General features: G+C 51.7%; 1 protein-coding gene across 1 annotated transcript in view; it reads left to right on the top strand.

Moving 5' to 3' along the window:
• The window catches only part of NPEPL1 (aminopeptidase like 1), a 31,940-nt gene extending 13,208 nt beyond the window's left edge, over nucleotides 1-18,732 (top strand). Inside the window, exons 7-12 of the mRNA XM_077112914.1 lie at nucleotides 4,373-4,450; nucleotides 11,666-11,766; nucleotides 16,100-16,223; nucleotides 16,578-16,754; nucleotides 17,310-17,420; nucleotides 18,013-18,732. Of these exons, the coding sequence (XP_076969029.1) occupies nucleotides 4,373-4,450; nucleotides 11,666-11,766; nucleotides 16,100-16,223; nucleotides 16,578-16,754; nucleotides 17,310-17,420; nucleotides 18,013-18,171 (750 nt within the window). The 3' untranslated portion in view covers nucleotides 18,172-18,732. The remainder of the gene's footprint in view (nucleotides 1-4,372; nucleotides 4,451-11,665; nucleotides 11,767-16,099; nucleotides 16,224-16,577; nucleotides 16,755-17,309; nucleotides 17,421-18,012) is intronic.
• Nucleotides 18,733-22,991: the final 4,259 nt, after the last annotated feature.

The raw sequence follows: 22,991 nt of genomic DNA, 5'->3' as shown, positions 1-22,991 counted from the left end.
ACGCACTGGCCTGCAGATCCTGGGACATACAGAAATGCCCCAGTACCTTGGTAAGAGCAGATCGGCACGTGGTTTCTGTCTTACACAGGCCTGCCTGCCCCCGCACTTGGAGCTGCTCTCTGTCAGTTCAGGGTGAGCCAGTCACCTTTTACTGAGTCCTTCCTGGGTGCCAGGCACCAGCCCGGTGCTGGGCTGGGCCCTGGGGCTCCAGCGATTGACACAGGGATTCAGATCCTGCCCTACAGGAGCCCAAAATCTCCCCCAAAGGCCCCAGCTAAGCAAACGGGGCAGAAATGGTCCCTGTGCAAATACACTGCATGGCACAGAAAACTCCCCAGTTTACAAGAATGATCACAACTCTATTTACAAAGATCTCGAAGTCAGATCAGGGCCAGAGTGGACTAGCAAACATTTTAGTCTTGGGACTCCTTTACACTCTTAAAAAATATTGATCCTAAAGCAGTTTCCTTTATATGGATGATCTCTATTGATAGTTATTGCATTAGAAATAAAAACTGAGAAATTTAAAAGATAATTACTAATTCATTTACAAATAACAGTAGAAATCCATTGCATGTTAACATAGCATAGTTTTAATGAAAAAATGATTGTATTTTTTAAAACAAAAAAAATTTAGTGAGATGAGTAGCATTGTCGTAATTGTCTTACATTTTGCTCTTTGGTGTCTGTCTTAAGAGAGCACAATGGTGTTCTCATATAATACTTCTGCATTTAGTCTCTTATGATGTGTTGTCTTAGGTAAAATATATTAAGAAAATCTGGCTTTGTGCATATATAGTTGGAGAAGAGGGAAATATTTTTATAGTCTTTTCAGATAACTGTGGGTATTATTCTTTGGTATTACACCAAAACTCGTCGAGTGGTGGTTTCTTAAAGGTTAGTTACAATGTGGAATCTGCAACCAGATCAGTGAACATTGTACTCTGCTACGTTAAAATCCACTGATCTCTCTTGCACTTTGCATGGATGATTCTGTAATATCATTCATGGGTCCTTTGGAAAGTCTTGGTTCATGGAATAAGGCACAACTTCCAAGTTTTGACACATTTCATTACCTAATATAAAAAACTCACACTCATTCATCTCAACACCCATCTCATCGAAAAAGTCATTGAGTATTAGCAACTTGCCACGGTGGAGGATGAATGGCTCCAAAGTTCGGATTTTTGTTTAAAACCTCAAATTTTGTCACTGGCAACAAAGAATGTCAGCTGTTTTCCTAGAAATGATAGCCTTATTTTGTTCGTTTTTGAGAAAATGTATGCCAAACACCCAAGTCTGGGTGGCCACCAATTGTCCACCAGTCGATCTTTCAAGTAAAAATAACTTTCCACGACATACATGCCTCGTTCCACTAAGAACCTAAACGACCCCACAGGTACTTTCCTCTCACCAAGCATTGCATTTCAATAGGTAGCATTTATTCACACAAAACATTGAAAAAGCTTAGTGCAAGGGTGGAGAGGTTTAAAAATAGTTTTGCTGCTTCTGGAAGGGAATTCTTAAGTGAAGATGGCATTGTCTTACTTTACGGAAATGCATAGGATGAGGAAAGCAATGACGACAGGCCAACACTATTTGGTCCCGGCCGAGGTGCCAGCTTCCCACCTGCCCAATTGCTCACCCGTCAGTGCCAGTGTCAAGCCAGTGAAAAAGGCAACAGTGACTGAGTGTTACTGTGGACACAGTTTCTTTTATGAAATGTGGACAATGTGCGGGGAGTTTGCAAAACCTTCTGTGCTCATATGAGTTGGCTTTGCAGGGTCAGCGTTCGCTGGGGATGTGCCTGGACAGCGGTGCCTGACCGTGTTAGGTGGAGCCCTTCCGAGACATTTTTCTGTTAAGGGCCATTTTGCAGATGGTTTGATTCCAGATGTGAGGCCCTGCTTTTCAGTTTAAACAACCTGCGCTCTTACAGATTCTGTCAGAAGACATGGCTTATTTTCCATTGTGCTAGATGAATTTTCACTCTAGGTTTAATTGTAAAAGCAGCCCTGTTTAGATTTAAAACTACTTTCCACTAAAATTAGGGGCTTGGTCATATGGTAAGGGTTCAAAAATCACTTGATAAACTTCTGACCCAAGTCCTTCTATCTGATGACCTGGTGTTAATTTAAAATGTGAACTTGTCGTTGGAGTTGGGTTCCTATCAATGTGAAAATGTTCAGCAGCTCTCAGCTGGGTTCTGGGCCCCGTGTGGGGAGGCTGCCTCCACGTGGGCTTTCTGGGGGACCTGTCTTAGCCGTGGGGCTGTGGCCAGGGGGTGAGGTGATGGGGCCCTCACAGGTGGGGACGCCGGTGTGACCGTGGTGTCTGGGCGTAGTTCCTGCCACCTGAGCAGAATATCAAAGACAGGGACAAGCACAGAGCTGAGGACAAAAGGGTCATTGAGGCCAGACGAGGAATGCTTTAAAAAAAAAAAGTTTATTGTGGCAAATATATATCTTTTTAGCGATTTTGAAATGTACACTTTTCATTTCAAAAGTGTAATGCTGGGCAACCATCACAGCTGTTTTGAAAACTTCTTCATCACCTCAAACAGAGACTGTCCCCCCGGAGCAAAGTAGATGGTGAAGGTGTCAGCCAATCCCCTGGGCTAGGGTAGGCAGAGGCGGCCACAGGGGGGTGGCCCGGAGGCTCCCTTTCAGGCAGGGCTCCAGCCATGGGAGAGCTTTCAGAGGCAAGGCGGGCAGGACGCAGGGGGCCAGGCTCTGAGGAGGCTGGGTGCAGGCAGAAGGGGCGGCAGCTTAGGGGTGGCCCGGCCTGACGTTAGAGATGGAGACACCCCCGGGGTGCCCTGGAGATGGGAGTGTGGATGTGGGAGCCAGAGGGGCAGGTGGGAGTGGGCCTGGGGCAGTGCAGCAGGAAGAGGCCTGGAATAAAAGCTGACCCGGGCTACCAAAGAGCCGTGGAAGGAGAGTCAGGGAAAGATGAGGGAGGTGGAGAGAGGAGACCCAGAGGGTGGCTTGGGAGGGCCGCGCTGGGTGGTCAGCAGGCCTAGGTTTGAGTGCAGCCCCCAAGGGGCACAAGGGGCCGGGGGCTTCAAGAAAGGAGGAGAGGCCGTGCCCACTGCGAGACGCTCAGGTGGGAATGCGAGAAATATGGGCTGAGCTTGGTGGTGGCAGTGCTGCTGAGCTGTGAGCCAGGGATGGCCCGGGAGTCTGGTCTGGGGGTGGGGGTGGTAGGCGGGTGGTCAGGAGCTTGGCCAGGAGGGGAAGGGAAGGGAAGGGAAGAGAGGGTGTCTCTGTGGACGGCTTCAGGATGTGGCATGCCAAGCAGACTTGGCCTAAGAGCGGAAACCAGGGACCAGGGAGAGGTGGGCGCTGTGGGACAGACAGAGCCATCTGCAGAGGCTGCAGGAGAGGGTGCAAGTCCAGTTCGGGGAGACAACTTCGGGTGATCTCCAAGGGGTGGAGGGAAGCAGGAGATGAGGAGTCCTGAGTAGGTGTGGGGGGTCTGCAGGACAGACATAGAGTGTTCACTGGCTCCCCGTGGCGTGGTGGGTGTGAGATGGTGCAGTTGGAGCCACTGTCATGCCAGGGGCCCATAGCATGTGGCTCTCAGCATGGGAGCTGGAGCTGCCAACGTGGACAGGCCATCAGGCCCCTCTAGGAGGGCTTGGCAAGGCGGGGACCGCAGCTGGGTCTCAGGCCGGCCCCCACCCCCCACCCCCACCCCAAGCACAGCGGACCTGCCATGCATGGTGCTTATAAGCAAGACAGGCTGCCAGCAAACATCACCCTCCAGATTTCGTATCCCAGTCCCAGGTCCTGGGAGAGACCCAGGAGCCCCGACAGCCACTCAGAAGCCTGGTCCAGGTCCTCAAGGTGTCACGGAGGCTCAGCTGGCCTTGGTTCTTCCTCAGAGACTGGGTGGCACAGAGAAAAAGGTGGGGAGGGACAGGTGGCTGGCCAGCCATGGGACAGGCCAAGGTGCCCACCCTCGGCTGCGAGTGGCTGTGACCCCTGCGGGAACATGGCCGCCGTGCAGAGGGGCAGCTGTGTCGTCCTGTTACGTGCCCCAGCCCCAGCCCACCACCCACAGCTCTGCTATGAAGATCTGATGAAATAGCCTCATCCCCCTCATCTGTCCCTGTTGGCCAAGGAGACATGCACTGTCCCTGTCCATGGCTCCCCTATGCTCCTGGAGAATGCCCCATCTGACCAGTTAGAATTTTAGGAGTTCCGTGGTCGCTAAGGGGTCCAGGCATGGGGTCCACACAGGATTGGGGGAAGCAGTGGGCCCAGTGTACTGACAGGTTGTGGGGTGATGGGTTTGGAGGGACAGCTGCTGGCGGGCTTGGCACCCATGTGGCTCACCCCCTCTCCGGCCCCTCTGTGTCCCCCTGCAGACCACCATGCCTGGGATGAAGCGGGACTGTGGCGGGGCTGCAGCCATCCTGGGAGCCTTCCGAGCTGCCATCAAACAGGTGAGCAGAGCCAGTGAGCTGCAGGGGTGCCCCGCACCCAGGGTCGGGGGGGCTCGTTTCCCTGCTTTGCCGCACCCCAAGTCCTCCCTCCTCTGGGCACCCATGGGGGATCCAGGGCTTCCTGCCTTCTAGAGGCTGTATCCCTCCCTCAGTATTTGCCGATGGAGAAACCCGAGACCTTGCAGGCCAGGCCCTGGATGGAGCTGTAAGCCCAACAGCCTATGGGTAGGAGATCGGTTTCACGTGGTCTCGTCGAGGTTGGCCCTGCTGCACCCCCGACCCCCACTGTCCTCTCCTCCCTCGCCCTTGGCCTCCTCCCTACCTGCCTTAGCAGATGCCCCAGAGCTCAGGCTGGGTGGGCCATCCCCGGAGCCCCGTGAAATGGGGGATAAACATGGCAAGTGTTGTGATGGCCATGCCCCAGTGCCTAGGAAGCAAGGCCCCTCTGCCAGGAGGGAGGCCAGGCTTGGGGGAAGCTCTGCAGGTGGGGCCTGGGCAAGTCCACCTGGCGTGGGGACAGCAGGCTGCAGGACAGGCCACAAGGCCTTGCTTCCCGTCCTCTGGCCTGGGCACAACCGCTGTTGTGACGACATAGTAGGCTTGTCTGATGCCGCTATTAAATCTTGAATGTTGGTCAGCAGTTTTCCATTATTTATCTCTGCATCAAATATCAGCCCTTGCCATCAGCTGTAACTTCCTCTCAGTGCCTGCTCCATGCCTGCCATGGACACACCGTGGGTCCCACTGTTCTCATTTTCCTCAGGACCTGTATGGCCCCAGGGGCTGGGGGACTGTGGCTCCAGCTTCTAAGGGGCAGGGGGTGGGGATGGCTCTAGGGGAGCCTCCGCCTAAGGAACCAGCAGGCAGTGTTTTGTTTTGTTTTTTAATTTTTACATTAAAAATAAATAAATAAAGCAAGAAACAAATACAAACATTCTTAACATATGATCATTCCATTCTACGTATGTAATCAGTAACTCACAATATCATCACATAGTTGCATATTCATCATCATGATCATTTCTTAGAACATTTACATTGATTCAGGAAAAAAAGTAAAAAGACAACAGAAAAAAATTCATACATACCATACTCCTTACCCCTCCCTATCATTGATCACTAGCATTTCAATCTACTAAATTTATTTTAACATTTGTTCCCCCTATTATTTATTTTTATTCTGTGTGTTTTACTTGTCTGTTGATAAGGTAGCTAAAAAGAGCATCAGACACAAGTTTTTCACAATCACACAGTCACATTGCGAAAGCTTTATCATTATACAATCATCTTCAAGAAACATGGCTACTGGAACACAGCTCTACATTTTCAGGCAGTTCCCTCCAGCCTCTCTATTACATCTTGACTAACAAGGGAATGTCTATTTAATGCATCAGAATAACCTCCAGGATAACCTTTTGACTGTGTTTGGAATCTCTCAGCCATTGACACTTTATTTTGTCTCATTTCACTCTTCCCCTTTTTGGTCAAGAAGGTTTTCTCAATCTCTTGATGCTGAGTCCCAGCTCATTCTAGGATTTCTGTCCCATGTTGCCAGGAAGGTCTACACCCCTGGGAGTCATGTCCCACGTAGACAGGGGGAGGGTGGTGAGTTTGCTTGTGTTGGCTGGAGAGAGAGGCCACATCTGAGCAACAAAAGAGGTTGTCTTGGGGGTGACACTTAGGCCTAATTTTAAATAGGCTTGACCTGTCCTTTCTGGGGTTAAGTTTCATATAAACAAACCTCATGATTGGGGACTCAGCTTATTGCTTTGGTTGTCCCCATGGCTTGTGAGAATATCATGAATTCCCCACGAGGGGAAGTTGAATTTTACCCCTTTCTCACCATTCCCCCAAGGGGACTTTGCAAATACTTTTTTACTCACTGTTCAAATCACTCTGGGATTTATTGGGGCATCACTCTGGACAAATCTACAAAATCCCATGCCCTACTCAAGGTTCCATGTACTTATGGTGTTCAGTTAAGCTGTCCACATAAGTTATATTAGGAACTGCGCTAGTCAAAATATAAATTCTGTACCAAATAAACGTTTTTTGCTTTAGTCTCACACATAAGTTAAAATTTTAAAATATTAATTATCATCTATTTTCAACACCCTGCAGTAATGACATTCCTTTGTTCTTCCTCATGCAAAAACATTTTTAAATTTGTACATTTAGTCACTATCATTATACTCCCTAGGCATTCCTAGATTACACCATCTCAGTCTTTATAGTCTATCTTTCTTTCTGATTTCATTTGTGCCCCCAGCACTCCTCCCTCTATCATTCTCACATTCAACCTCATTCAGTGTTCTAACATAATTGTATTATAGTTAGGTAGTATTGTGCTATCCATTTCTGAATTTTTACCATCAGTCCTATTGAACAATTTGTATGCCTTCAGCTCCAATTACCCAATATCTTACCCTGTTTCTATCTCCTGGTGGTCTCTGTTACCAATGAAATTCTCCAAGTTTATTCACTAATGTCAGTTCATATCAATGAGACCATACTAGTATTTGTCCTTTTGTTTCTGGCTAATCTCACGCAGCATAATGTCCTTAAGGTCCATCCATGTTGTTACATATTTCATAACTTTATTCTGTCTTACAGCTGCATAATATTCCATCGTATGTGTAAACTACAGCTTGTTTAGCCACTCATCTGTTGATGGACAGTTTGGCTGTTTCCATCTCTTGGTAATTGTAATTATTGCTGCTATAAACATTGGTGTGCAAATGTCCGTTTGTGTCCTTGCCCTCATGTCCTCTGAGTAGATACCTAGCAATGGTATTGCCAGGTCATATAGCAATTCTATACTTGGCTTCCTGAGGAACCTCCAAACTGCATTCCACAGAGGTTGTACCATTTTATATTCCCACCAACAGTGGATAAGTGTGCCTCTTTCTCCACATCCTCTCCAGCACTTGTCGTTTTCTGTTTTATTGATAATGGCCATTCTAGTGGGTGTGAGATGATATCTCATTGTGGCTTTGATTTACATTTCCCTAATAGCCAGGGAAGTTGAGCATCTTTTCATGTGGATTTTGGCCATTTGTATTTTCTCTTTTGAGAAGTGTCTGTTCAAGTATTTTGCCCATTTTGTAATTGGGTTGTCTGTCTTTTTGTTGTTGAGTTGAACAATCTCTTTATGTATTCTGGATACTAGACCCTTATCTTATATATCGTTTCCAAATATTGTCTCCCATTGTGTAGGCTGTCTTTTTACTTTCTTGATGAAGTTCTTTTATGCACAAAAATGTTTAATTTTGAGGAGTTCCCATTTCTTTCTTTCTTTCTTGAATGCTCATGCTTTGGGTGTAAGGTCTAAGAAACCACCTCCTATTATAAGATTGATAAGATATTTCCCTACATTTTCTTCTAACAGTTTTATGCTCTTAGATCTAATGTTTAGGTCTTTGATCCATTTTGAGTTAATTTTTGTATAGGATGTGAGATATGGGTCCTCTTTCATTCTTTTGCATTTGGATATCCAGTTCTCTAGGCACCATTTATTGAAGAGACTGTTCTGTCCCAGGTGAGTTGGTTTGACTGCTTTCTCAAATATTAATTGTCTGTAGATGAGAGGGTCTATATCTGAACACTCTATTTGATTCCATTGCTCAATATATCTAACTTTATCAGGCAGTGTTTTTGAGGGAGCCCCTGGCCAAGGGACCAGAAGGCAGTATCTTTTGGGAGCCACTGGTTAAGGGACCAGCAGGCAGTGTCTTTGGGGAAGCCCCCAGCCCAGCAGGCAGTGTCTTTGGGAAGCTGCCGATTACGGGATCAGCTCGTGGTGACTCTGCTGTAAGGAGGTGGCAGGTACTTTGCAGCACCTGTCAGAGGTTCTGTGTGCTGGGAGTCTGCCCGTGACAGCACAGGGCCCCACAGGTTCTCCAGACATTAAGACTCTCGTCACCAAGAACAGATGGCAGCTACACTCTGGTCTAACCAGTGTCCCTGTGAGAGGAGGCTCCCCTCGGGCCAGCACCCATAGAGGCTAAAAGCTCTGCAGGTGGGAGGGGCAGGAAGAAGCCAGGACAAGGGCATTTGGGAGCAAAGTGCTTATTAAAGCAGTGAAGTGCCTGCCGACCACCGTCAGGGGTGCCACCCGTGCTACCTGGAAAACTTGGTCCTTAGGGTAAACTTTACAATGCAAAACAAAACCCAGAACATCCTGGCAGGTAGTTTCTAATTCAGACTGGTCATCAGTCCAGCCCGGCTCCCTGCCATTAGAGGGGTTGACTGTTGTCATGGCGCATGGAGCAGGAATCCTGGGAGAAGCAGGGCGCTCGGTCTGCCTGGAGCTGAGGGCTGGCAGAGTGCAACCCTGCCAGAGCGCATAGGCCCCTCCTAGCAGGGCAGGTGGCCTTCAGTCCACGGCCTCCTGCTTCCCCTCACAGCCCCTGCCTGCAGAAGGGCCTCCTCTCAGGCTCAGCCCGGGTAGAGCCACATGCTGTCCCAAGACTGTAGGCCTTCCTGGAGCAGCGGCCACCCGCAGGCAGCCTCTGTGGGAAGGATGCAAAAGGAGCCTGTGTCACCCTTTTCCCTCTCTGGTGGGGACTAACGAGGAGCCATGTAGACAGGCCTTGGGCGAGCAGCTCCCAGTGCTGCCACCTGCCTTTCCCACCCCTCCCAGGCCGCTGGTCTCCTTGGTGGGTGAGCTGGTCGGGAAGCCAGCCAGGGGCCGCGGTCCCCATTGCAGGGCTCTCACTAGATAGCGCTCTCTGAAGGCAGCAGCTGCAGCTTGTTGGTGCGCCGTGGAGAAGTGATTTTGGAGGGGTCACGTGGCTGGCTCCCTGGGGCTAGTCTTTGCCATCCCACCCCCACCTTCATCCCTGGCAGCTGGGCCCTGCTGGCTGGGAAATGCCCCAGCAGGTAGACTCTGCCAGACTCGAATCCCGCTCACTGGAAGCCACTTGGCAATAATACCAGTTCACCAGCTGGCAGCAGTGAGTGGTCTCAGCCTCCCCGGGACCTCTCTACCTCCAGGGGTGCCACAGCCATGCTGCTGGAAGGGTGCTGAGTCCCCTCCACTGCCCCGCCATCCCCGCAATTACCCCAGCCTGCTTAGCCTCGACATCTCCTTGTCAGTCACTTGAAAAGTGCCACAACCGAAGCTACAAACTAAGTCACGATAGCAGTGGGGTATGGCCACAGAATAAAGCCAGAACCTTCCAGGCGGGTGGGGGGTACATCACTGAATGAATAAATAAATGGTGGGGTGTGGGCTGGGGAGAAAATGATTTCTTCCAGTGGAATCCCAGTTAATAATGGTAGAAGGAAAGATGGAAACAGAAAATCACTATTGAGTGAACGCTGTAGTAATACTAGCTGATTGAGGTACCAATGAGCAACAGATATAGAAATTGGTGTGACAAGAGGCAGGCTACAGAGATGGTCTCCAAGGGCTTCCATCGAGTCAACGCAGGCCCTCCACAGTGGGGGGACTGGCAGGGGCCGTGGGAGCCACCAGCATACACGACGCCACAAGCGCTGAGGGCGTGAGAGACAGACAGCAAGGTTCAGACCGAAGGATCCTCAGGAGACCAGACGAGAAAGTGCTATGTGTGGTCCAGTTGGGTCCTGCCCTCGAGAAGGATGCTAGTGGAACAAAGGGTGCCATTTGGGTAACACCTGCAGATAGCAGTCAGTGTTCTTTCTCTAATCCCAATTCTGGTCTTTGTGCTACAGTTATGCAAGATGCTAACATTTTGGGAATCAGGACAAAGGATATCTGGAACCTGCACTATTTTTCCAAAAATTTTTTGTAACTTGCTGAGATTTTCAAACTGAAACATTTAAATATTTTTCAAAGGAGCGGGCGCTGGTATCCCAAGACCTGGAGGTTGGGCTGTGGCAGGGTGGCCTCAGGCCCTGGGGGTCCCCTGGACTCTTATAGGACCCAGCCCAATCTTAGCACTGCTGCCCAGGCTCCCAGTTCTGGCCTCCCCTTCTGTGAGAGCAGCGGGTCCCATATACACGGTAGAATCACTCTGGGAGCGTGGGAAGAGTGGGCATTCCTGGAGCCACTCCTGGGAGTCTGAGTCCCTCACAGTTCGAAGGCCTGGCTTTGAGAAGCACTGCTTAGACTGGCTGCCTCTGTACCCCGTTATCTAGTGGCATAAGTCCAGGATCGCTTGCCCAAGGCCTGCACCCTGGCCTCTGAGCCAGTTGTCTCCAGCCATGGTCTCCAGGTGCACCAGCGACCCCTGGGCGCCCTCAGAGCTGCAGATCCAGAAGCTTGGCAAGGGGTGCAGGGGGTATAGCGACTCTGCCCAGTCAAGTTTGGGAACCACTGGCCTAAGCCCACCAAACCCCCCTCCAACTCCTACCCCCCATGCCCTCTCCTGCATGTTGCATTGCTGTTTCCTCTTCTCTCTTTGGCAAATGTCTGTACCACTTGGGCCCAAATTCAATATTCCCCTCTCTGGGGCGCTTTTCAGGGCTCCCTCTTTTGTGGGCAAAGTTCATCTTTCTGGCCTCAGTGGCTTGGAACCCCTGGGGGATAATTCCTTTTATTCCAGGGGTCATGCGGTCATTGCTTCATTTATTCTTAGCTCCCCACCCCCCATCCCTGTTGGCCATAAATTGCTGGAAGCCTGGGACAGGGATGGCCAGACATGGACATGCTAACCAAGTGTTAGGGACCAGGGGTCCTCAGGAGTGGAGGAGACAGCTGCTGTCTCTGCCTCACTCTGTCTGTCAATCTGTCTGTCTGGGGCCCTCCTGGCTCCCCCACCACCACCACCACTAACAACAACCTGTAACTGGCACCTCTGCCCTCTTTCTTTCTATATATATATATATATGTATATATTTTACTGATACATCTTTACACACATATAGTCCATACATGGCATACAACCAGTGGCTCATAGTGTCATCACATAGTAGTATATTCATCACCATGATCATTTTTTAGAACATTTGCATCACTCCACAAAAAAAAAGAAAAAGAAAAAACTCACACATCCCATACCCCTTACCCCTCCCTCTCATTGACCACTAGTTTTTCCATCTACTCAATTTATTTTAACCTTTGTCTCCCCTATTATTTGTTTATTTTTAATCCATATTTTTTACTCATCTGCCCCTACCTTAGATGGAAGGTGCATCAGACACGAGGTTTTCACAATCCCACAGTCACACTGTAAAAGTTACATCGTTATGCAATCATCTTCAAGAATCGTCTGCCCTCTTTCTTGCCAGGGTTTCAAAGACAACCTCCACGCCGTGTTTTGCTTGGCGGAGAACGCGGTGGGGCCCAGCGCCACGAGGCCTGACGACATCCACCTGCTGTACTCAGGAAAGTAAGGCGCTGTCCCCCAACCTGTTCCCCGCCTCTCCCCTCACCTGTTCCCTCACCAGTCCCCAGCTGTCCCCCTGCCTGTCCCGCTGCCTGCCCCCCCACCTGTCCCCCCTCCTGTCTTCTAGGCATACTGGCCCTGTTGTTCGTACCCTTGGCCTCTACCTTCTCAAGGCCAGGGCTGTGTCGTTCCCACCTGAGCCAGGTGCAGGGTGGAGACGGGGATTGCAACCCCACCAGCAAGCCCTGCCCACTGCAGCCCCGTGGGGAAGTCTCCAGGCCAGAGGCAGATCCTGTAGGAAGGACCCCTGTGACGAGAGGCCCTGGGCAGCTGCCAGGCTCCCCCCACCCCCTCTTCCCCCACCCCCTGGCCAGCAGGTGCTTGTTCATGGAGTGTCCAGGAGAGTCCAGGGTAGCTTTGGTCCAAGTGGCCCAAGTCACCTGCTGGAGTGCTGGGTCCCCACCGGCTACCTGGCTCAGGAGCTCAGGGGAGGCCTATGCTTAGGGCCAGGCCCTCCCACACCTCTAAGCTTGACATGCTCAGGGTGCTGGAAGCCCTGAACCCAAGAGTTCCTGCTTCTGAGATAGAAAGCAGATTAGAGATTATGGGAGAGGGAGTGTTTGTAAACATCTTTAAAATATACTAAATAACACTAAATTAATACATTTAGAAAGAATAATGAAAAAAGAGAAAGACACTTATGTATATTTTTCTTCTTAGAACTAGACCTCTTTCTTGTTCAAAACAAGAGGCAAACAAAGTCAGTATTTACATAAACAGATCCTTTAATTTTGTTTCTCACAATCTTTTTCTGAGGGCTTTTTTTTTTTTTTTTTTTGCATGGGCAGGCACCGGGAATCGAACCCGGGTCTCAGGCATGGCAAGTGAGAACTCTGCCACTGAGCCACTTTTGCACCGCCCTCTCACATTCTTTTTGAAAGAGAATATTTTGAACCATAAAATGTAAGATAGTGAGGACTTCTAGAGTTTTTATTCTTTCTGTAATAGTGTATGGAGAAGTCTAGAACATGAAAAATACTGACACTGAAGTTTTTAGATTGTTTCAAGTTTTGAAATCTTAGCAACTCTCCTATGATGCTAATTTTTAATTGAACAAGTCATTGAATACAGAAGGTAAACTTCTGTTAGGCATCTTTATAAATTGCATTACACAATTATTTAGTTGATCAAATACTAATTAATTTTTTCTTACTAGGGTATTTTTAAGGTATTGCAAGCTATCATTTGATAGGTACATACTCAAAATTGGTCATTCTTGAAATAATACTTTCAGAAATGTAGCCTTCTGCAACAAATGAAAGAAAATAAATTAAAAATTCCCTGCTCGGGGACCCTCCCAGCTGTGGGATTCAGTCTTGGACCATTGTCTTTTTCTTTTATTTTGAAATAACTTCAAACTTATACAAAATTGTACAAAAATAATACATAGAACTCCTCACTCAGATACCCAAGTTTGCTGTGAGCATTTGCTGTTTCATCCTATTTATGTATCTATTTCCTAAACATTTAGAGAGCAGGTTGCATGCATCGTGCTCCTCAAACACAGGTGCATTTTCTGAGAACAAGGACATTAAATTTATGTCACCACCTTACAGTACAGCCATCACAAAATTTAACATTGATGGAAACATGCAGTCCATATTCCAATTTTTTCATCTGTCCCAATAATGTCCTTTTGGGCCTTCTCTCCTGCGCTGTTAGGTCCAGCCCGGGATCATGTGCTACATTTCATTGGCACTGTCTTCGGTTTCTCTCTTTTAAATCATGGGAACATATATACAATATAAACTTTCCCATTTCAGCCGTTTCCAAAGCTACGATTCAGTGGCTTTTGTCGCTTTCACAATGTTTAGCTACTGTCACCATCATCTAATACCAAAGCTTCCCACCCATCACCCCAAACAGGGTCTCCACACCCATTAAGCATAACTCCCCAGTCGCCCTTTCCCCGCCCCTAGTGACCCAGACTCGACTTCCTGTCTCTGAATTTGCATGCTCTCGTTATCTCATAGAAGTGAAATTATACAGCATCTGTCCTTTTGTGTTTGGCTTATTGCACTCAACATGATGTCTCCATGGTCCATCCATGTAGTAGCATGAATCAGGACTTCATTCTAACATATTCCATTATTTAGAATCACATTTTCTTTATCCGTTCATCTGTTGGTAGACACTTGGGTTACTTCCATCTTTTGGCAATTGTGACTCATGCTGCAGTGAACATATGTGTAAAGCATCTGTCTGAGTCTCTGCTTTCAGTTATTTGGGGGATTTACCTAGAAGTGGGATTGCTGGGTTGTATGATAATTCTACTTGCTCTTTTGAGGAACTGCCAAACTGTTTTGCACAGCTACTGTACCATATTACATTCCCACCAACAATGCACAAGAGTCCTTAGATCTTCCACATACTTGCCAGCACTTATTATTTTCTGTTGTTTTTCTTTTTAATAATAGCTATTCTAGCGGGCATGAGCTGGTATGTCACTGTGGTTTTGATTCACACTTCCTTAATAACAGATGACATTGAATATTTTTTCATTTGCATATCTTCTCTGGAGAAATATCTGTTCAAATCCTTTGTCCATGTTGCAATTGGTTGTTTGTCTTTTTGTTATTGAGTGGCAGGTTCCTTTATATAATCTAGATATTAAACCCTTATCAGATATATGGTTTCCAAATAATTTCTTCCATTCTGTGCATTGACTTTTTTTCACTTTCTTGATAATCTCCTTTGTTGCACAAGTTTGTCATTTTTATGTCCACTTTATCTATATTTTCTTTTGTTGCTTGTGCTTTTAGTATAAAGTATAAGACTCCATTGCCTAATACAAGGCCCTGAAGTAATTCCCTTATGTTTTCTTCTAGGAGTTTTATAGTTTGAGTTCTTATATTTAGAGATTTGATCCATTTTGAGTTAATTTCTGTATATGGTATGAAGTAGGGGTCCATTTTTATTCTTATGCATGTGGATATCTGATTGTCCCAGCACCATTTTTGTTGAAGAGACTATTCTTTCACATTGAGTGGTATTGGCACCTTTGGCTATAGATGTGAAGGTTTATTTCTGAACTCTGAGTTCTGTTCCATTGAATATTTTGTTTTGAAATTTATTGCTATTGGAATTTTGATTGAGATTGAGTTGAATCTTTAGATCACTTTAGGTAGTATTGACATCTTAGTGATATTGTCTTCCAATCCATGAACATGGGATATCTTTCCATTTATTTATGTTTGTATTTCTTTCCATAATGATTTGTAATCTGTGTACAAGCCCTTTGCATCATTGGCTAAATTTATTCCTAGCTATTTGATCTTTTAATTACCATTGTAATGGTTTTTTTTATTTTTATTTTATTTTGGGATTGTTCATTCTTAGATATCTTATCCTTTCAGTTGCTGTTGTAAATCAAATTGTTTCCTGGATTTCCTTTTTGAATTGCTTATTGCTGGTGCATAGAAACACCATTGATCTCTTTTTTTGGGGGGAGGGGGGTGCTTTGATCTTGTACCCCACCACTTTGCTGAATTCAAGTATTAGTTCTCATAATATATTTCTTATAGATTCTTTGGGCTTTCCAAAGAATTCATATCATCTACAAATAAGTTTGGTTTTTCTTCTTCCTTTCCAGTTTGGATGTCTTCCATTTCTTTTTCTTGCCTAGTTGCTGTGGTTAAAACTTCAGTACAATATTGAACAGCAGTAGTGAAAGCATACATCCATGCCTTGTTCCTCACCTTAGGGGAAGGCTTTCAGACCTTTACCATTAAGCATAATGTTAGCTGTGGATTATTTCTTCTTGGCTGTGAAATGATGGCAGCTAAAGAAGTGGGGAAAAATGGCACCCCAGAACTAAGATTAGGAGACTCCACTTGCTGCTACCCCACTCCTTGCTGAGGCCTGTTAGCTGGGTGACCCTTAAAAAGCCTCACCCCATCACCTGCTTCCTCCTCTGGGCATTTCCCCAACCCATTTCATACCATTGCCGCTGCAGCCCTATCCCCCCTTTTTCAGATGGGGAGACTGAGACGTGGGCTTGGTAAACAGCCTGCCCTGGCTCACAGCTCTCAAGTGTCAGGGTGGGAATTTGACAGGGAGGCCTTTGCTTTTGTCTCCAAGTCTACAAGGTGCAGGGAGTAGGGCATCCCTGCACCCTGGGGGATTGGGTGAATCAAGGATCAGGCTCAAGGCTCTTGTGAAAAATACCCAGGACCTGCAGGGACAGGGGCTCTACGTGGGGTCTTCCCAGTTAGGGACTCACTCCAAGGGCCCCAAAGAGCCCCATCCCTGAGCCAGGGTCTCGCTGCTGCACCAGGACTGTGGAAATCAACAACACCGATGCCGAGGGCAGGCTGGTGCTGGCAGACGGCGTGTGCTACGCCTGCAAGGACCTGGGCGCCGACATCATCTTGGACATGGCCACGCTGACGGGAGCTCAGGTGGGCCCCACCCTCAGGCCCTGGAGAACCCAAACCCCCCTCAGTGCTGGACTTCTCCAGGTGGAGAGGCAGGCAGGGCTGCGGGGTGGTGGCGGTGGTGGGCTGGCTGCTGTCCCTAAATCTTCGTGACCTGGGCCGACCCAGAGACGAGCCTGTGGGCTCCTAAGCAGCTCAAGCCCAGTGGGATCTGGAAGCCAGACAGGACGCCATCGTCTGTGTGCTTGATGTTCAGTGCTTCCCTCTTGTCTCCTTCTTTTCTCTCTTCGATTTGTTTCTCTCGGCCTCTGTTGATTCCTTTCCATCTATCCCTGACCCCGTCTCGGGCCTCTGCCCCTCCTCCTGCTCTTCCCCCAGGGCATCGCCACGGGGAAGTACCACGCTGCAGTGCTCACCAACAGTGCCGAGTGGGAGGCCGCCTGCGTGACGGCCGGTCGCAAGTGTGGGGACCTGGTTCACCCGCTCGTCTACTGCCCCGAGCTGCACTTCAGCGAGCTCGCCTCGGCCGTAGCCGACATGAAGAACTCTGTGGCGGTGGGTCGGGGGCAGGCGCCCTGGACGTGGCCCACGTGGGACGGGGTGGGGGAGGACAGACCCTGGCTTCAGGGAGCGTCCATGCAGCCGGGAGACAGGGTGCCCGCAGAAAACAGCCGCAGTGCGAGGAGGGTCACCAGCTGACCCACCAGGAGACAGGGTGTCAGGGCCACAGACCTGTGACCTCCTAAAGAGGGGCGCCTTTAGGAGGGCGTGTTTGAAGGGGCCACGAGTCTCTGACTGGTCTCCCTGGCCGCCTTGGCCCGGCAGCCACCAGGGGTTTCTCTCACATTCTCGGGTCGATTCGGTTCTCCTCCGAACCCCCACACGCTCCTTCCCTGGTTCTAGGCTGAAGGCAGACCCCCAGCACCCCCCCCCCACAGCCCACCCCTGGCCTCCGCCCCCTACACGAGGGGAGGTGGCTCCCGAGATGTGGGGGAGCAGGCTCAGGGGGGACCCCAGTGGGGCCCAGCTGCAAGCAGTCCCTACATCTTAGCAGCAGCAGCCTCGAGAGGCAGCTGTGTGGGTCATTGTCCGTCTGCCTCTCTGCCCCAGGACCGGGACAACAGCCCCAGCTCCTGCGCCGGCCTCTTCATTGCCTCCCACATTGGCTTCGACTGGCCGGGGGTGTGGGTGCACCTGGACATGGCCGCGCCCGTGCACACCGTGAGTGTCCCGGCTCTGGGCCGGGCCCCGCGCGCTCCGGGGGCTGCTGTGCCTTTAGGCACCTCCCCTGGGCGCCGCCCCCTCCCCTTTGCTGGGCGGTCATCCAGTCCTGCTTCCCCACCACCCCCTCCTCACCAGCCTGGCCCCGTCCCCACGTGCTTACCCTCTGCCTTTCTGGAGCCCCTCTCTGGCTCTGGGGCTGCAGGCTGAGCTCGTCAAACACATTCTGTGTGTGGGTCATGCCACTGTGGCCCTGCCCCCAGCCAGCCGTGGTCCCCCTGACCCTTGGTATCATCTCCCAAGGGAGCAGGGTGGCTCCTCAGCAGGAGGCCCCAGGCCCTTGGACTCACGCTTACCCACTCCAAGAAGGGCTGTGGGCTAGGGGTACACAGGGCCATGCCCACTGCCCACCCCCCACATGCTGGCCCTGAGGGTGGCAGGACTCTTTGGGAAGACGGGATTTCTGGCTGCCTCTCCAGGACCCCCTTAGGAGAAGGGGGCGGGGCCTGAGCAAGGGCGGTGGTGGGGACACTCTGCCTTGGATCTGAGGGCCCTGCCTGCCCAGGGTCACTCCCTGCCCCTCTGCCCACAGGGCGAGCGAGCCACAGGCTTTGGCGTGGCCCTCCTGCTCTCGCTGTTTGGCCGGGCCTCCGAGGACCCTCTGCTGAACCTCGTGTCTCCACTGGGCTGCGAGGCAGGCACAGAAGAGGGGGACGTGGAGAGGGACTCCAAGAGACGCAGGCTTGTGTGACTGCCCGGCCCTCCTTGGGAACCCTTTTACCTCACTTTGCACTGATGAATTTTAAGCAATTGAAAGATAAGACCTTAAGTGCAGGGCTTGGTTTGTGTTTTTGTTGCAAACTGTTGTGATAATGGAAACAGCTTGTTCTCCCACCTGGACAACAGCTGGGGCTTGGTGGGGGCCACAGGGTGGGCAGAGGGTGGGGCTTGTCTCCGAGTTGCCCATAGGCCTCCCTGTCAGTGTCCACGGGCCGCTCCCACCCTGGGGATTGTGGGATGCCCCTCGGGGTCCCAAAAATGCATGCCCCCAAGCTTGGCCCCGACCCCCAGCTCCCTGCCCAGCCCCTCTACCTGCAGGGCGCAGGAGCCTCCCTACATGTGGCCCGCCCTGGGGTAGTGGCCTTGACCTCTGGCCCTTGTCACAGCCAGGAACGCCCCTCCCACCATCACCCTTTGGAGCAGGCGCAGGTGACCTGCTTCTGTGGATCCGAGTTTACAGAGAGAGGAGGCCTTGTCCCGGCCCTGCAGAACTCACTCGAGGTTGAATTAAATGCAGCCATACTGCACCGCACGTCGGCTCTGCATCCTCCTTCCTCCACCCCCTGAGTAGCACCGGCTGTCCGGTGATCTTTCCCCAAACCGTGTCTGAAGCCAGAAGGACCTGGACAACAGCTGGGGCTTGGTGGGGGCCACAGGGTGGGCAGAGGGTGGGGCTTGTCTCCCAGTTGCCCATAGGCTAGGCTCAGCTCATCTCCCTCACTGCTTGGCCCACAAGGGCTGTGGGCCTCCAAGCAGATTATGGGGCATGGGCCTCCCACGTCAGCAGGTGTGCCGGGCATTCCCTGCCTGGCCCCTCCCCAGGCCCAGCCCGAGGGACAGTGATGAGGCTCCTGACCTCCCCAGATCCCAGCCACGGTGCGGCAGGTGAGGCAGGCTGGGTGTCAGTGTGGCTGCAGCCCTGGTCACTGCCCACTCCTCTTGTCTTCTGTGCCAGGGCGCTGCCCTCTGTGCTGGATCCTGGGGGCCAGGCTGCCACACCTTCCCTTGGGGACCAAGGGGCAAAGGCTGCAGGCCCACATTGCTGGGGCCATGCCCCTGGGCACCATGTCACCTCCTCCCAGCCCAATGGTGCTTGGGCTCTGCATCCTTTCCATCACCCTGGAAATCAAGGAGACTCTTCCTGCCTTGGGTCCCCAGCAAATATTTTTTAATTGCCTGCTGTACGCATGAGACCAGGCACCAAGGATCTCCCCATCTGCAAACACTTCCCCCAACAAGTTGAACAACCATAACTGTGGTCACGAAGCTGGGATGCAGGGCCGTGGCTGAAGGGTCCAGGAGCCTTCACAGGTCATTTGGCCACCTAATGGCCTTGGAGGAGAGGGCTTGCCAGCCTCCCCTGAAATGCCTGGAGAAGGCAGAGGCTGCTGGGGCAGTCTGGCTCTTTCCCAGGCAGCTGGGCGCCATCCCCAACCCTGGCCCAGGGCTGCCCCTGCATGGCTGCAGAAAAGGAACTGAGGTCCCCCCTTGTGTGGGCATAGGGCAGCCTCAGGGCAGGGCCCTAGCTGGGGACCAGCTGCAGGCTCGGCCTGGCCCGCGTGCAGGCATTGGGGCAGCCAGGGGATGAGCAAAAGGCGTTGATTCCACAGGGGCCAAAGGGCTTTAGGATGCAATGGTTGCTTCCCCTGGCCTTGCCCAAGTCCCGGCAACAGGGTCACTGGGCGGCTGGTGGCCAGAAGCAGGAGTGGACCCTAGCGCATCCATTTGATCATGGTTCCCAGTGAGCGGTATAGGAAGACAAGTTTGGCAAAGAGTTACTGCTCCAGCCCCAGCCCCAGCTCGCTCGCCCAGCTCTTGCGCCCAGCTCTTGCGCCAGGAAGATGTCCTGCAGAACTTCAGCACATGGTCCATGCTGAACAGCTTATTGAGCATGATGGAGCAGGGATGCCACGGAAGTACCCCTGGATAGACTTAACCACCACCATCAAGACCAACACATAGAGCCCCACGACGCTGGGGGAGGCAGGCGGGCAGTGGCACGGCCCCCACTGGGGGCAGCACAGGCAGAGGAAGAGGGTACACTCTGCTGCTGCTGGGCCGCATGGCCTGGGGCAAGCAGCTTCCACCAGCGCAGCCTCTGTTGCTCCTCTGGGGCACCGGTACCCCTTGGGTTTACGGGACAGGCCCACACTGGTTCTTCATTTGGGTTCTGGGTGGGGTAAATATACTCCGAGATGGGGTCCCCTCGGGAGTCAGGCTTGGCTTCCACCCGTGAGCAGCAGGACTTCTTCTGGGCCAACTGGGGCCTGGCAGGCAGGCTGGGGAGGGCGGGGCAGTCACCAGCACCTTGCATGGTGCAGGCAGCACCCCTGGCTTCCCGGGTTTCTCAGGGAGCTCTGAGAAACAGAAAGCGAAGCTGGCGCGGTAAGTTTCCTAGGGGTCAGGAAGACGGCTTACCCAGCCCCTGCCAGGAGCCCCAGGATCTGGGGCCTGACTTTGTCACTGCAGACCACGAGTTCCAGGCCCTGGTTCTGATGACGGCCTGGCAGCCACTCCTGAACCAGCCCCCACTTGGCCACAGGGCTGCCCACCAGGGAGTCGGCGAGTCCCAGCCGCACCGTGGCGTTGTGGAGAAGGCCTGGCGGTCCACATCCTGTGGTGTCTGGGTGTGGGCTGGGGGAGAGGGGAGGCATCAAGCCGCATCTTGGGAGAGGGACCCCAATCCAGGCCCCGAGAACTGGGAGAAGCACTTCTCTGAAGGGCACATCTGTCTGCATCTCCAAGGTGGAGAAGCCAAGAGAAAGTTCAAGCGTCAGACCGTAAGGGATGCTTTCCTCGGTGCAAACCTAGGACCACCCAGGCACTCAAGGTGACCGAGGCAGGGAGCTGCCTCTGACAGGCCAGTGATGGATATTTAGGGAAGTGATGGCGTGATCAATTGGATTGTCACCTGACTCTCAGGCGTGCCGAAGAGGCCACTGAGCCCCAATGAGGAAGGGGCCTAGTGCCCATCTCTGTGGGTCCAACCCCTGGCAGGACACTGGGCCCTGGGAGAAGGACAGCCTGCCCCACAGCCACTCAGACCCCAGACTTACCCACCAGCCCCTCAGGAAGACTATACTGATGTTTACAGCCCTGGCCCTGGGAAGGGACAAGCAGGTTGTCTCTCCTGCTGCCCTATCCCGCTGACTCCAGCAAGCCAGTCTCCAGAATGACCGACTATGTGTGTCCTTGAGTACGTGTTTAAAATGTGGCTGTGCCTCGGCCATCCTGTGGGCATTAAGGCTTGTGGCATGTGAGCCCGTGGGCCGCTGTGCAGGAACGTGTGCCATCCACAGGTGCCACACGGAGCGGTGAATCCCATGCCCCTTCCCTGTGGGATGGACATGGGGACGCAATGTTGAGCCACCCCTCTGTTCCACTCCCACCAAGCCCAGGTCACAAGAAACCGCCCTCCCCACTTCATGCCCCCCAAGCTTTCTGTCTGTGTTACTGAGCCTTTCTGTGCCACCAAAAATTGGGGGGAAATAGACTTACGTCAAAGAGAGAACTCAAAAGGAACGAAATCATGTTTCAATTTGGGAAATGCCCACAGGTCATTCAGTGGCCTTAGAAAACCCTCCCCTCCCCACCGCCCCACTGCCAGATTAATTACCCTCCTTGCAGCTGCAAACAGGAGCTGGCGCTCCCCCACCCAGCACAGCATGACCTTGCACCCCAAAATGCACCCCTCCTTCCTGCTCTGGTCTCAGCCAGCATCTCCCAGTGGTCCAGCGGGAATAGGGACATGCACCCTAAAAGACCCCAGGGGCCTCATGAGCACCTCAGTCTGCAATCTCAACAGCCCCCCATAAATGTCTTTGAACTTGAATTAACCGCAGTGATCCTCCGCCCCGAGCCTCGGTTCCGACCGTAGCCCCTGTGAACCGATGCGCAGCATTTCTGGTTGCTTGGTTGTTCCTTAGCAAAAGGTTGTTTGCATTTGAGATTCGGCAAAAGCGCACACTGCATTTGGCGTCCTCTCCATTCAGGATTCAGCAAGTTGTTTTCCTGTCTGCTTCGAGTCCTTGCCTCAGATGAGCCTCCGACAAGATAATGTATTAAAAGCCCTTGGAAAAGAACCACCCCCGCACCCCCCTCCATACACACGCGCGCGTGTATGAGACTCCCAGCCAGCCGGCTCTCGGGAGGCGCACACTGGGCTCACTCAGCCCTCCCCAATGCCAGCCCAGCTCTCGAGGGGACAGGTCCATCCTTGTTCCCCAAGGTTGGGGTGGGAAGGTGCAGGGGCTGTCTCCAAAGCCCTGACAGCCTGGGGCTTCTGTCTCCCCTGGCCCAGGGGCCAAGTCCAGCCTGCAGGGTCTGGGGTGAGGGGTGCAGGGAGGAAGCAAGTGGGGGCTTGGAGAAGCCGGCCCTCCTTCCAGGGCGTAACAGGTGCCCACCCACATCCAGCCCATGGGCCATCTTTTCTTCCTTCCCTGCCGTCATCCTCTGGGCTTTTGGGATCAGGCCAGAGAGCATTCTTCAGGCAGAAAAGCAAAAACAAAAAGCTAAAACTAAAAGCTCAGAGGCCTTATTTACCTTCAGCGTGGGCACAGTTAGAGCCCGAGGAGGCCCGGAGCTGAAACTAGCAGGTCTACTGGCTGCCCCCTTCCGCCCTCCTCTAAATCAGTCCAAGGGTGGCCAGGGAATCACGGCTAACTTTGTTTTCAGAGACTACTTGTTTAGTGCCCGAAATGCTTCCTTTCTGCTAATGGATGGGTGGATTTCTGTGGCATCCACAAGTGTGCTCAGCCCACGCAGTGAAGGCCTGAAGCAAATAATGTTTAT

This window comes from Tamandua tetradactyla, chromosome 1, assembly GCF_023851605.1.
Source record: "Tamandua tetradactyla isolate mTamTet1 chromosome 1, mTamTet1.pri, whole genome shotgun sequence".
Taxonomy (NCBI): Eukaryota; Metazoa; Chordata; class Mammalia; order Pilosa; family Myrmecophagidae; genus Tamandua; species Tamandua tetradactyla.
Note: the sequence above shows the minus strand (reverse complement) of the source record. Positions and strands in the feature narration are given on the sequence as shown.